Source organism: Spermophilus citellus, assembly GCF_964194105.1.
Source record: "Spermophilus citellus genome assembly, chromosome: 18".
Lineage (NCBI taxonomy): Eukaryota > Metazoa > Chordata > Mammalia > Rodentia > Sciuridae > Spermophilus > Spermophilus citellus.
The window spans coordinates 54,216,555-54,231,259 of NC_138200.1; the positions used below are offsets into that span (position 1 = coordinate 54,216,555).

General features: G+C 41.5%; 1 protein-coding gene across 2 annotated transcripts in view; it reads left to right on the forward strand.

Annotated features, from left to right (window-relative positions):
- The window catches only part of WWP2 (WW domain containing E3 ubiquitin protein ligase 2), a 139,575-nt gene that overhangs the window by 81,740 nt on the left and 43,130 nt on the right, over positions 1 to 14,705 (forward strand). For both annotated transcript variants that reach the window (XM_081275514.1, XM_081275513.1), the window contains one exon: positions 4,536 to 4,663. In XM_081275514.1, the coding sequence (XP_081131640.1) occupies positions 4,536 to 4,663 (128 nt within the window). The remainder of the gene's footprint in view (positions 1 to 4,535; positions 4,664 to 14,705) is intronic.

The window sequence follows — 14,705 nt, forward strand, 5'->3', positions numbered from 1 at the left end:
TCAGAATTTCCTTCTTCGTTGAGAATGGGCTGCTTACACCTCTTGGCTACTGTGAACAGGCTGGCTATGCACATAGGTGTACAGACATCTCAGAGACCTTGCTTTCAGTTATTTTGGGTATATATCCAGAAATGAATTACTAGATCATATGGTAATTCTATTTTTATTTTATTTTTTGAGTTCTAAGGATTGAACCCAGATCCTTGTGCATGCTAGGCAAGTGCTCCTCTTGAGCTATATCCCCAACCCTTTTTTTAAAAAAAATTTTTTTAAAGAGAGAATTTCAATATTTATTTTTTAGTTTTCGGCAGGCACAACATCTTTGTATGTGGGGCTGAGGATCGAACCCGGGCCGCACGCATGCCAGGCGAGTGCGCTACCGCTTGAGCCACATCCCCAGCCCCAGTCCCCAACCCTTTTTAACATTCAAGAAATTTTGAGATAGGGTCTCACTAAGTTGCCCAGGGTGGCTTCAGATTTACAATCCACCTGCCTCTGCCTCCTGAGTAGCTGGGGTTACAGGTGTACACCACCGTGCCTGGCTTTATTTTTAATTTTCTGAGGAACAACAATACATAGTTTGCCATAGTGGTCCCACCATTTTACATTCCTCCCAACAGTGCATAGGGGTTCCAATTAATTGATGTCCTCACCAACACTGGTTCCTTTGATAGTAGCTATCCTAATGTCTGAGGTGATACTGAGACCTTTGGTTTACATTTCCCTAATGATGATCAGAGTTTAGCATCTTCACATGCTTGTTGGTCATTTGTATACCATCTTTGGATAAATGTCTGTTTAAGTCCTTTATCCATTTTTAAATCAGATTTATTGTTGTTTTGAGATATAGGAATAAACTGCCTTTTAAAATCAGTTTTATTTAAGGTGCAAGATAGATTTATTGATCTCAAATTCTGAGTCACCCCCAAGGTTTGGGTTCTACTTTTTAATAATGAAAAAAAAAATGTTTTCTCGCTTGGGAGTCATTATTTATTTAGACTTTTTACTTTGTTTTCCCTTAGTTTACTAAAGTTAAGCTTGGCTTCCTTTTCTTTTTTTCTCAAATTGTGGTAAAAAGCACATAATGAAGTTTACCATCTTAACCATTTTTAAGTGTGCAGTTTAGAAGTGTTGTCTCTTATTGTTGTGAAATAAGTCTTCCTTTTTTAGACCAAAGACACAAGATTTTTCTTTATTTAATTATTCTACATAAATTACTGCGTATGTGACCATTTTGACCATGCTGCTTTGAGGCGACCATGCCAAGTAGTCAGCTGGGCTCGCTCACTAGCCAATCGGCTCCCACACACCACATTTTATGGTATGATGGAAATCGTGAGCAAAATCACAAATTACTGCATTTCCACTAAGGCATTTAAGCTCCTTGGGGTCAGGGACATTTTCTGCTTTGTTGCTAGCTCTAGAACTGGCCTTCATGCAGGGCAAGACAAGATGTCCCAAGGCATTTGAGACTCGTTGTCAGGGTGCAGGTGAGGACTGAGGCTGGTGCTGTGATGTCAAAGCTTAAGTACCAGGAGGGACCACCAAGAGCCTGCTCCTGGGACCTCATCTGTATCACAACAGCTTTGAGGAGTGTGGAGAAAGAATCCCAGAGCCCTGGCCTCCATGGGTGCTCCTTGGTGGCTTCAGTTCCTGAGGGAGGAACTTAGGTAAGGACACAGCAGCATTCTGGGAAGGACATGCTGTAGAGAGCTGAATTTCTGTAACTAGGTGACTTGAAACCATTTGTGGAGTTTGGCCTGGCTGGCACAGCTGGTTGGCCTGGCCCTCTGCTGATTGCCAGGGGCTGCGGAACTCCTCCCTGCCCCCAAAATGTCGAGGGGGATCAGGCCAAGGTTGAAGTCATTGGCAGAGCTGAAGCCAGACTGTCTGTGGTGGAGGCTAGCTCATCTCCACCCCATCGCCCCAAGTTTGTCCTTGTGCTATTTTGGCCTATGGTTTGTGGTTTCAGCATGTGGGCCAGCGTTTAATCACGACGCAATCGCGTCTTTTAAGGGTTGAGTGAGTCCGGAGAGCGGAAACTGCCTAGGAGACTGGCCTCAACTGTCGAGGCTCCCCTACACTTTCCCAGTGTTCTATTTGAAAGGCGATAAAAGAGCAAGAAACTGGAAACTTCAGATTTAGGGCAGGGGGAGAATAGAGAAAGGGTGTGTGTGTGTGTGTGTGTGTGTGTGTGTGTGTGTGTGTGGCCTGTGTGGCTGTGGGGGCGGCTGTGGTGGCTGGCCGCGGGCAGGGAGGCAGCAATTCATGCAAAATGGTCCCAGCTGCCCCTGCTTCACGGGCTCAGCCCGGCCCTGCTCCAGCCTGTCATTCAGGGTAAGCTGCTATCATTAGTGGTTAAACATTTCTGAAAGTATTCTCTCAACCCTGACCGCATGCCCTTTTGCGGAAGGGAGGGAGGAGCCAGGAGAGTACTGGGACCCACCCTGTCATCCTGCCCAGTTGCTCTGTAGATGGACAGGGAGCCCTGGCCATTGGAAGCAATCATGGACTTGTCAGAGGCCATGCGTCTGACAGGATTAACATGACATTTGAGTGCTGCCCACGTGGCTACTGCTCCCTGAGGGGTGCATCCTCTCCTGGGGGCTGTGAACACCAAGCTGGGGAGGCCATTTTTGTCTTTGTGAAGTGATTCTTGGCTGAAATAAGCCTTGTATTAACCAATTTTACCTCTCGCAAGCTCTGTGCCCTCAATATATACACAGACACGTGTTGGCCAGTTGCTAGAGACGGCCTTTTCCTTGGAACCAGTTGGTGTTCATTCTGCTTTCGATGAGGAGTTGTGGTAAAGTGCTTAATACCAATGCTTCTTCCCGTGAAGTGGGGACTTTGCAGTATTTTTCTTTGACTGAGGTATGGTTGACAGCTTTTTGATTTATGAAATTAGCTCAGGGAAAAATACGGTGGAAAAAGAGAGTCCAAACTGAATCTTTATTTCCATAGTTCAGTCTACCCTCTCTTCATTTTTAACTGCCACGTGGTCTTGAGGTACAAAGGGCTCCAGAGTTTGCTGGGAGTTGTCTTTTCTTAGCCCAAGAAAAACTGCTTTTGTTTGCTTGTTTTGTTTTTAAGTTTGTTTTCTTTATTCCTCACTCAAAAGTAAACAGGCTCAATGAAGGAAACTGGAAAAATCCAGAAGAGCACAAAAGGCAAAATCAAAATGTCCATGTCCTCAGCATTTAAAGATTATCACTGTTAACATTTTGGTTTATTCTTATCTGAAAATTTGGTGCTGCAGGCTCACCCCAATACACTGGACTAGAGGCCCTCACCAGCAGGGGTGCCCTTGCGGGTGTGGATCTCAGCAGGGAACTTTCTGTTACAAGTCTTAGTGTTGCCATTGGTCAAGTGACCAGTGAAAGAATAGTCTATAGGAATTCAGCCTAAGTCAAGCTCCCTACTCCATCCTCCAGCCCAGTGTGGATGCTTGAAGTCACACTGCCTGGATTTGAATCTGTGTTCTGTGGCTTACTTTCTGTAGAACCTTTTTTGCGTGTCTGTTTTCTTACGTGTGAAATGGGAATAGCATTAAGCTACCCAAAGGGTGGCCTTGCCAAATGAGCTCATACATGCAAAGTGCACATCTCCTGTGTGTGATGTTACAGCTTGATGAATACTGTATATTTCTGAGGTTGTCGTTATTTTATTGTTTGTAGTCATCTTACTGCTCCATGTCAGGTAGTTTAAGTTGCTCTCTGGGTCTCTTACTCTGCCTGGAGAGCAGTGGCCTTTTCTTCACTGGATGGTGTTTAAACCACATTACTGTTGTGAAGTGGTCTATAACTTCTCAGTAGTGGAATAATGCCCTTGGGTGCAACGGCTGAACTGAGGAACAGGGAGGCGTAGATGTTGCTGAGTGAGTGAGAGTGAAGGCAGCTACACAAAGAACGCAAGAGCTCACCTTGCTCATCGCCTGTGTGCTCTGAAGGTGTCTGATAGGTTTTCTTCTGCTAGATCCCACAGTGTCTTTGTGATCAAGTCATTTCTATGTTGGTTCTCACTTACTTGGATCGGCTGTTGAGTCATCTTTTCTAGGTAAAAAAACATGTCACCAGACACATCAACTGTTTAACACCCCTTGACTTCTGTTTCCAGGGGAGTCATCTTTCTAGCTATACAGAAAATTGATTTGGAGACGTTTGGGCTCCTTTTGCCTAACGGGAAAATGTCTCTTCTGTAGCCTGTCCAGTGATTCTTGTTTATTTCCAATAAAAATAGTGAGATGGTCACAGGCTATTTTGCCAGTTATTTCAGATGTGGGGGTAAATCACTCCGAATTTGTTTACTTCAAGTGGAAAAGTTTACACAAAGCAGCCTCCTGGGCTTCTACCAAGAAGGAGGCTTCCCTGGGCCTCTGCTTGGAGCCAACTTCTGTTGGGTCAAAAACTACAGGGGCTGTTAAAGTTCTGTTTCCAATAAATAGCAAAAGAGAGAGGACACTGGTTTAAGGAAGACATGCTTCTTTCTTCTTCATCATGCCTTATGTCTATCTGCTTTACACTTTGAACCCCTAGGACACACAGACATTCAGGCGGTTCCGCCAGAACAACCACAACAGCCGGTGAACAAAGTCCTGGTACCAGGAACCGACACCGTCAGCCTATCAAGAACCAAAGCCACAGTGGCCTGGCCAATGGCACAGGTGAGTGATGGCACAGCGTGCCAGCCTGGACGAAAGCACTGTGCTCTTACCTGTCCTGTTGTGGACTTGGGACTCTGCCTGATGTGTCAAAATATAGGGAGGGTGCGAGAAGACTCCAGTACTCAAGGGAGTTTGAATCCATCAGTCTTTCCATTGGCCCACCTTCTTTGATTTCTGGCTAATTCAGACAGTGTTGCACCTGTCTGAAATATTCCTTTGTGCAGAAATAAAAAAAATTGTTTTTCTATTCATGTCTTATCAATGTTGGATTTTTTTGGGGGAAGATATTTTGTGTACACATGATTCATTTAAAAAAAATTCCTTAATGAAAGCAAATTGTCAAACTAGGAGGAAAGAGAAAACTAAATTTGTTGCTGAGAGCTGAGTTGGAGAAGATGGTAGCACTGTGGAGGGGTCTGGGCACAGACTGGCCACTGTGAAGCCAGATTACCCCTGGGGAGCATGCTGTCCCCACTCCAGTGGGGCCCATTTGATAGTCCTATCCACACACAAACAGAATTTGGTTCTGCTTCCATGTAAGTGGGAAGGGAAGGACCTCTATCCAAACAAATCATTTTTTGTTCTGCTTTATCTATGTCACATCAGGACAGTATCAGAAAGGAAATTTTTTTTTTTTAAAAAAAATTCATTTTCTAAACTTCTTGAAGATGGTCAAATCTTTAGTGATCACTGGTCTGTTGGTCTTTTGTCTTAATTTGGGGCAGATGGGAAGTGTCATGAATATTTACTTCCATAAGCCATAGTCAGGCGAATGCAGGTGTTTTAATTGATAAGTGACACTGACATAATTTTGTAGTTGCTTGTTGATGATGGCAGAATTGTAACATGAAGGACAAGAGATCCAGAGCTACGTAGTTTTGTCACATATGCATCATCTTGGCATGGGTACTGACCTATGTGTGACAAACTTCCTGAGTAGAAGAAATCCACTTGTTGCTTGGTAAGAACTTTCAGTTCTTAGCAGCATTCCATGAGGGCTCTGGTAGCTTATGTTGCCTGGTTATTTCATTGTCTGTAAGGGACAGGCAGTGGGGAATGGCCTGTGTCCAGCAAGGCTGACTGTGAGCACAGTGGCCTGACTTCCTTCCTGGAGTGTGGGACCTGCCTGAAGGAACTGAGTTCACCCTGGGGATGCAGATGAGCTGCAGGTGAAGAGCCCAGCAGCTGCTGTCTCAGCCTGCCTGGCTCTCCTGTGACAACCATTGTATCCATCTACATGAAGGTGACTGTGACCTGGTAGCTATAGGTAGACTGGTATTGAGAATTGTGTATAGTTTTCTTTTTTTTTTTAATTGTGTAATTTATTTATTTTTATGTGGTGCTGAGAATTGAACCCAGTGCCTTGCATGTGTCAGGCAAGTGCTCTACCACTGAGCCACAACCCCAGCACCCCCGTGTGTAGCTTTGTGATCATCAGTAGACTTAGAAAAATAAGTCGCTCATGGAGGAGAGCCAGCATTTACAAATGGAGAAAGGAAATGGCTTTTTGGAACCAGTTGTTTCCCAGGTGTAATTGCTGAGCTGTGAACCACTTTGTCCTTCCTGGGGTCTACATGTTTATGACAGTGGTTTCCTCTGCTTTTCTTATAAAAACTGTTGGCGAATGGACTTTATATGGTGATGATCTTTAAGTCATTCTCCTTGGAAATTTGAACAGATCTTTATTTCCCCTACATTTATTTTTAAGTACCTTTACTGTTTGTCCTTATATCCAGGAACATTGTGTTCTAGCAAACAAGTCAGGTGCCTGGCCTTGTCCTCAGAAAGCCACCCGTCCCTAGCCCACACTGCCTTGGTTCTTTGGTGGTGTAAATGAATGCCCCAGCTGGTCCTACAACCATCTACGAAGGGCAGTGGATGTACTTCAGGGCCTTCTGCCCTCTAGAATATTGGCCCCTGCCTCTCCCCTTTCTGGCATGGGGATGGTTCACCTTTACCTGGACTTTACAGGCTCTTTCATGTGTATCCAAAGGGTATCTGAAGATCTCCTCTTTCCTGTGGGGAGCAGGTAGAAGCTCCCTCTTAAGTAGTGTAGGACAGAAGGGAGTTTGAGGATGCAAATGGAGATATTTTCATCCCTCAGCATGCTGCTGGTAGGCCTATGAGGACCATGATCAGCCATGTCTCCTGAATAAGTGTTCACAGACAGGATTTCTTTAACAGGCCTTTTGGGCTGTGTGCTGTAGTTACGAATGAAAAAGACATTTGGGGCAAAACCAGAGCTGAGTTCCAGGTGGTTTTTTCATGTTGTCACAACTGTAAAGTATCCATTTTTATAAGACAAGAGTGAATGGCAGCCTGTCTATATAAACATAATATTTCTAAGTTTTAGAAGTGGTAGCAATTGAGAAATAGACTAATGGTATAGCACTTCATTGAGACTTGTGTGAAATGATTTATTTTCTAATTTCTTACTGAGAACTTTACCCCCAAAAAGTCATGTGTTACTTCTCCCATAAATGTAATTTCCAAGCATGTTGGTCACCCTGGCTGCAGTCAGATCCTGACTACTCAGGTGCAGTATGTAGAGGAGGTCCAGTAACTCTCTGGGCCTTGCTTTTCTCACTTTTAAAGCTAGGGCAAGACTATGTATCTTTTGAGTTGTTACAAACAATATAAAAATGTAGATTGCTTGGCCTGGTACCTGGCACAGAGAGTTAGTTTATCTTTGTGAATAATTTCCTACAGTGATGGCTATGCAGCATGGATATATGTTTTTATTCACTATGTTATTTTTTAAACACACTCCATACATCTATGTGGTCTTCTTGTTTACTTTTTTAAAAAGTGCCCTCTTTTTACAGTTAATTTGCCATAATTCATTTAGCCATTCCTCAAATCTTGTATAACTTTTCCTGTCATAAAACAAAATTTTACTGTAAACATCTCTGCATATAGGTTTATTTCTTCTTGCATGAAATTTATTTATTTTGTAGAGACAGAGCCTTATTGTGTTGCGCAGGCTGGCCTTGAACTCCTGGGCTCAAGCCAGCCTCCTGCCTCAGCCTCCCTAGTAGTTAGGGGGACTATAGGCATGTACCAGTGTACCCAGCTCTTGAGTGAGCTCTTTTTTTTTTTTAAAGAGAGAGAGAATTTTTAATATTTATTTTTTAGTTTTTGGCGGACACAACATCTTTGTTTGTATGTGGTGCTGAGGATCGAACCCGGGCTGCACGCATGCCAGGCGAGCGCGCTACCGCTTGAGCCATATCCCCAGCCCAATGAGTGAAATTCTTGAGTCAAACGAAATGAATTTAAAAAAATGAGATCTACTATGTATTATCACATTATCTTCCCAGAGAATCATTTTTATATGTCCAAAGCAGTATAATATTTTTTTGTAAAGTGATACATGAGATTTATTTTATACTGCAACCTTATAAATATTGGCTTGTCATTTTTGCTAGTGGTAACTCATGATTTGCTCTCACTGCGTTTCCTTTCATCTTCTCTTCCCTTCCCTTTTAGTTTCTTTTCTTTTCTCCCCTCTTCTCTCTTTCATTTTTCTTTTTTTGGCACTGGGGATTGAACTCAGGACTTTGTGTATGCTGGGCAAACACTGTACCACTGAACTACGTACCTAGCCCTAAATTAATTTTTCTCTATATTTGAATCCTATTATCACAGGACAGCAATTAGTCTTTTTCCACTGTGATTTTGCTTAGTATTTATTATCACATTCTTATATACAGTGAGAATTTCTTCATTTCTTGTTTTTGAGCAAATTCCATATGATTTTGATTATTGATGTACTATAATGTGGTTTTTCAATGTCTATGAGGGTTAAATCTACTTATTACTCTTTCTCTTTGATAGGTTTTCAAAACAAATTTTAGACTTTGAGACTTTGAATTCCTAGAAGCTTCCTGGAATGGAAATGGAAATTGCATTAATATATATATATATATATATATTAACCAGGGAAGGATTATTTTGGGGGCGGGACACAGTACTGGGGATTGAACCTAAGGATCCTCTACCACTAAGCTACATCTCAACCCCCTTAAATTTTTAATTTTGAGATAAAGTCTCACTGAGTTGCTGAGACTGGCCTTGAACCTGTGATCTTCTTGCCTCAGCCTCCCAAGCTGCTGGGATTACAAGCATGCATGACCATGCCTGAGTACCAGGGAAGGATTTAATTTTCCCATCAGTCAGTTAGGACGTGCCGTTGTCCATTTTTAAGTCTTTTTTCTTTTTTGCCACTAACACTGTTCTGTATGAGCCTTACCATCCTATGGCACGCTGACAATGAAATTTCTTTCTAGTTTTGGTTGCTCTCCTGCAGAGCTGAGCAAACATCTGCATTGGAAGTGCAGTTGATTATAAGTCATGGTGAGTGATGCTGGCTGCTTTCCTGCACATCATGTTGGGAGCTTATCTTCTTTTTTAATGAGCCATTGTTGTTGGCAGTTGCTCCCTCATATCCGAGTGTGGGGACTGAAGAGACCCCAGGTGTGTGCACCACGAGCCTGTGCTCTACCTCCCAGACCTGAACATCCAGGAATGTGCATGGAGCTGGCATCATGCCCAGGATTAAGAAAAAGAATTTCTAATTCCTGATCTTTTTTTTTTTTTTTTTTTTTTTTTTTGGCTACAGTGACTAGAGCGTGTCTTAGTTCTGAGTGAATATGTGATTCATAAAGTGAGTGTTTAGCCAACATTGCAGAGGGAGCTTGGGAAACACCCACAGTTGCAAAAACCAGAAGCTGTTCAACTGCCTTTCACCTACTACCCCAACTACCCTTGGAGCCCAGATTTTCTTCCCATGCAATGGAGTCATCTAAGCCAGCTTCATGTCCCCTTCTCCACTGTTTTAACTTCATGGTGCTCTGGGTGGGCAGCCTGGTTCTGCTGCTTGCTGACTGTGTGGCATCTCTGAGTGGTTCCCCCAGGCACCTCAGTTTTGTCCTTAGTGAAATGGGCATTATAATATCTTCTTCTCGAGGCTGTTGGGAGGATACATGAGCGAATAGAAATGTGCTGGCTAATGGCTATGGATGATACTGGACTGGATGGATCCTGGATCAGAAAAAGGACCCTAGTAGGAAAGCTGGCAAAATCAAAATGATGTCTGGACTCTAGTTCTTAATGATATTAATAAGTCTAGCTATTAATATTAATACTTAATACTAATAGATTTTTTTGCTTTGACATGTGCCATGGTTATATAAGATAGTATTATTAGGGGAAATTGGGTGATGGGCATACCAAGTTTTCAACTTCCGTATGTGATATTATCCCCCTAGCTTTTCTTTAAAGAACCTGTTTTGCAAACGATAAGTGTCTCACAGTGTCAAATATTTTTCTTTTGCTAGGTTATTAGGTTTATTGAACTAGTATTTGTTGAATAGATATTTATCAAATGCTATTTTGCTAAACAGATTGACAATGTAATGTAAAAAAGTGTAAGATAAGTCCTCTGCCCTAAAATCTCTTTCTGGAAGTTGAAAATACACCTCAGCTAAGTTCCAGCACAGATGTCACAGGGGCTCTGGGATGAGGAGCAGAGACCACAGAGGCTGTGGGCTCTGCACAGGGGCATGACTATTTGGGGCTGCAGTGGTGGGGAGGGGCCTCCAGGGAACAGGTAAGAGGTAGAGAAGATGGCAAGGGGAAGTAGTGCAACAGGAGGTAGGCAGATGTGCCCTCACTCCCAAGAAGGGTCTTGGGGCAGATGAAGGGTGCACATCAAATGTTTAGGGTTAGAGGTGAGAGAAGGTCGACTGTATTAAGCAGAACGACAAGTAAAACACAGCGATTCTCCAAGGTGTGATGAAATTGTATCTCCTCATCTGTGACTGTCCAGGTTTTCTCTGTATTTGAAGCCCTGTCATGCTTGAGTATGTGCCCTGTCACTGGTTTACCAGGGTGATGATATGGCCAGCTGGGAACCATTCTAACTATGAAGACATTCTAATGTCTACGTTTTATTCTAGCTGGAAGCTGTGATGGGAGTGGATTTACCTCAGAGGTAAAGCTCTCAAATTCTAAGAATGGGCATATACAGTTACATGTTACCGAAGGATGGGATACAGTCAGAGAAATGTGTCTGTGATTTCATCATTAGACAGACACCATAGACTGTACTTTCACACTGAGATGGCTGTAGTGTCACTGGGCAGAATAATCTTTTTTTTTTTTTTCAAATTTTTTTGTAGTTGTAGATAAACAGAATGCCTTTATTTTGTTTATTTTTATGTGATGCTGAGGATTGAACCCAGTGTCTCACACTTGCTAGGCAAGTGCTCTGCCACTGAGCTACAGCCCCATCCCTAGGCAGAATAATCTTATGAGACCACTATCATATACATCCTTCTTTGACTAGAATATTCTTATGTGGTGCATGACTGTCCACCCAAATACACACACACACACACACACACACACACACACACAGTGGAAGAGTGTCAACATAGTTGTAAAAAAGCTCATGAGGGTTAGGATATCTGGCTTTCACATTTCTCTATTTCCAAATCTGAACTCAGGTGTGGCATAGAACTCTTCAACAACTGAGCTCCTCTGGTGAGTCCAGTGGGCAGATGCAGATCTCCTGGGAACCATTCTAACTAGGTTTGCAGCTGCACGAACAGTCAGATCCAAATCGTGTAGATTAAAGGTGCTTCTGCATCAGCATGCCCTGGGCTCTTCTCTTGTCTTTTCCCAGCCAACAATTTCATAATCATTATTTAAAAATAATAGTACATACACATAATTAAAACTTTGAAGGTATAGAAACTTACACAGCATAAAGAATGTTTTTCCCCTTATTTTGCCAGTCTTCAGTTACTGTCGTTTCTTGTGACTTTTCTAAAGATATTGTTTGAATACATCGACATATGTATAGTTGTTCTTTGAAAAACCACATATATCTATACACAGTGAAATGTATAAATCTGCTTAAAGAGAATGGCCATCTGTTGTGTGTTACTAGCTTGGCTGAGCTAGAGTAAGGAACATAAATACTACTAAACACACAAATACTACAATGTAGATGTGTGTACATATATGTATATACACACATCTGTGTATATGTACACACAAACATAAATGCATACACTGTTCAGCATTTTCCCATTTAATAGTATCCTAGAGTTTTTCTGTAGAACTTGAAGCCAACTTGAGCTTTGTCCCCTTGCTGTGTGCTCACTAGCCACAGCCAAAGATGGGGACAGTTTTAGTATCAATATGAACATTATGGTAACAGATTGAAATACTTTAAATGTTGAAGTCTAGAACTTCATAATGATTTTTAAACAAAGTGAAACTTCATGTTCATTTTTTTAAATTATTTTTTTGTAGTTATAGTCGGACAGCATGCCTTTATTTTATTTGTTTATTTTTATGTGGTGCTAAGGATCAACTCAGTGCCTCACATGTGCGAGGCAAGTGTTCTACCACTGAGCTACAGCCCCAGCCCCATGTTTCATTTTTAAACAGTGCAAGGAAATCAACTCATCATTCTGCAGACTGGTAAATAAAAGAAAAGAATCAAGCATTTGTCCTGGCTTTTCCTTCACAAACTAAACCTCAAGGTGGCCAGAGATTTGCTAAAAGGAAGTTCCTTTTTTTGAAAGTATTCCAGCCAATAAATGAAGACGACATGATAGAATGAGAATATGACTATTTTGCAAACTCCATTGGATTATTTTAAAAATCTGGTTCTGAGCTTTCTTATTTATTTAATTGATGTCTGCCTGTTCATGCATCTGTATCAAGTTTTAATTGTTGCAGTTTGATGATACGTTTCAATATTTTAGAGAATAAACTCCCCAACAAACACACCACTCTCTTCTCCTTTAGAGTTTTCAGGGCTACTCACTCATACATACTTTAGCTTTCCTCATAAATTTGTGAATGAATTTATCTAGCTCTGAAAAAAGTTGCTATGGGATCTTTTTTTAGAAGTTGGAATTGAGTAAAATGTATAGATCTGCCTAAAGAGAATGGCCATCTGTTGTGTGTTACTAGCTTGGCTGAGCTAGAATAAGGAACATAAATATGAAGTGTTGCATTCATGTTGGGGAAACATTAATGACACAAGATTTATTCATTTACTAAACCTAATTTAGCCCTCACATGGGGAAAAAAAAGCAAGTGAATAGATTGGAGACGGCCCCAGCTTAAGCTCTAATGCATTTGTTAAAAACTAAGCATAATAAATCAGATGCTAATAAGATCAAGCTGGCATCAGGTCCTGTGAAGACATTTCAGGTTCTCCTGACCCCCAGGCCAGGTAGCCAGTAGGATGTAGTGATTGCTCAGAGTTGTAGTCTAGGTCTCACTAAAGGACCTGCAGAGAAGTAGTAGAGTGCAGTGAGTGAGTGACTGGTTTAAACCTTGGAGGCAGACAGCAGGGTGGGAATTAGATGCTCTGTAACCCTAGTGGGTGATTTCCCTCTTTTGTCCTTAGTTTCCCCAATGTAAAATGGGGCTCATCAGTGCTACCTAACTTGTAGGGTTGTGTGTGAAGCTTCAATGGGATAATCCAAAGTGCCTTCTCTCTGCTTGGGATGTACCCCTGTGTTCTGTAAATATTAACTAGTCCCATTTAAATTGGCAATCTGACTCTGCTGTTTTGATGGCATCTGATTTATTATGTTTAGTTTTTTTTTTATGTTCAGTTCTTGATATCATTGATTAGTAGAGATGGCAGAAGGTATCTATGGGAGAGCTGCCAGAGGTTAAGGAAAGGTGGTCTAGAAACATTGAGGAAGTAGTGAGCCTTCCTACTGGAAAAAAGAAGACTAATGAGAAACAGAAAATATACCACATACTCATTGTGAATTGCTTTGGAGGTGAGAGACTTAGACTCGCAAGTGGAATTCTGCTTAATATTAGAAAAACTTTCTTGAAAGTACATCTGCTCGGGCTGGGTCTGTAGCTCAGTGGTAGAGCACCTGCCTCCCATGTATGAGGCACTGGGTTCAATCCTTAGCACCACATAAAAATAAAGATATTGTGTCCGTCTACAACTTAAAAAAAAAGAAAGAAAGAAAAAAAGAAAGTACATCTGCTCAATACTGGACTGGTTCTGTATGCCCTGTCAGAAAAAATGTTTGAGAAGAAATCTGGATAGTCTTTTTCTTAGGGAAACTGCAAAATGAATTTCTGAATTAGGAAGATGAGACTAAATGATGATGTTTTCTCATGAAGTTCTAATAAAAACATACACATATGCAGTCACACATGTCTAAAAACTCTCTGCATGTGCCTCCTACAATTGAAATTCCTTGAAACCTTGTTTGATCCTTTTGGAATATTGCAGTACCTTGGGGTCCTTGTGGGCATAAGTGATTATCAAAGACGTGAAGAAATGGTGAAATAAGGAGACTTGGGAACTAGCTTATTTCACTTCTATTTCTTTGTCTTGTTGCTACCTGGGAGACGAGACCTTAGCTTTTGAGCCCCTTCTTTTTCATCCAGAGTATTTTCACCTTCCTTCTTGGTAGAAGCCTTTAAAAGACAAGTCCACGATTGGGACTTGCCTCTTCACGTGTTTGGAGTTGTTTCAGGGGAGGTACCATTTATGTCTAGCAGACAGATGGCAGATTTAAAGAAAAGGATATGACCCTATAAACTTGGCCTTGGTCTTGCTTTATTTGCCACCAACATGCTTCCCTGTTATCTTCATCCTTCCTACTATTTTATTGTAATGAATGTAACCATAGCATGTTAGAAAAACCTAATAGAATTATTTTAAAGATAGTAAATACTGTATTTATTTCAGACTCATCCTCCAGTTTCCTTCAGACAAGACTTGCTGTATTTTCTTTTTTAATATATTTTTTAATTGTTGATGGCCCTTATTTCATTTATTTACTTATATGAGGTGCTGAGAATAGAACCCAGTGTCTCACACATGCTAGGCAAGTGCTCTACTGCTGAGCCACAACCCCAGCCCTGCTGTATTTTCAGAGTTCTATTTTGTAAAACTTTTTACTGTTGGCCTGATCTACCAAGGGTAATAATGTAGATACTTTGTTAGTGAAATAAGCGAGAAAGACCTAGTAAATGTAAA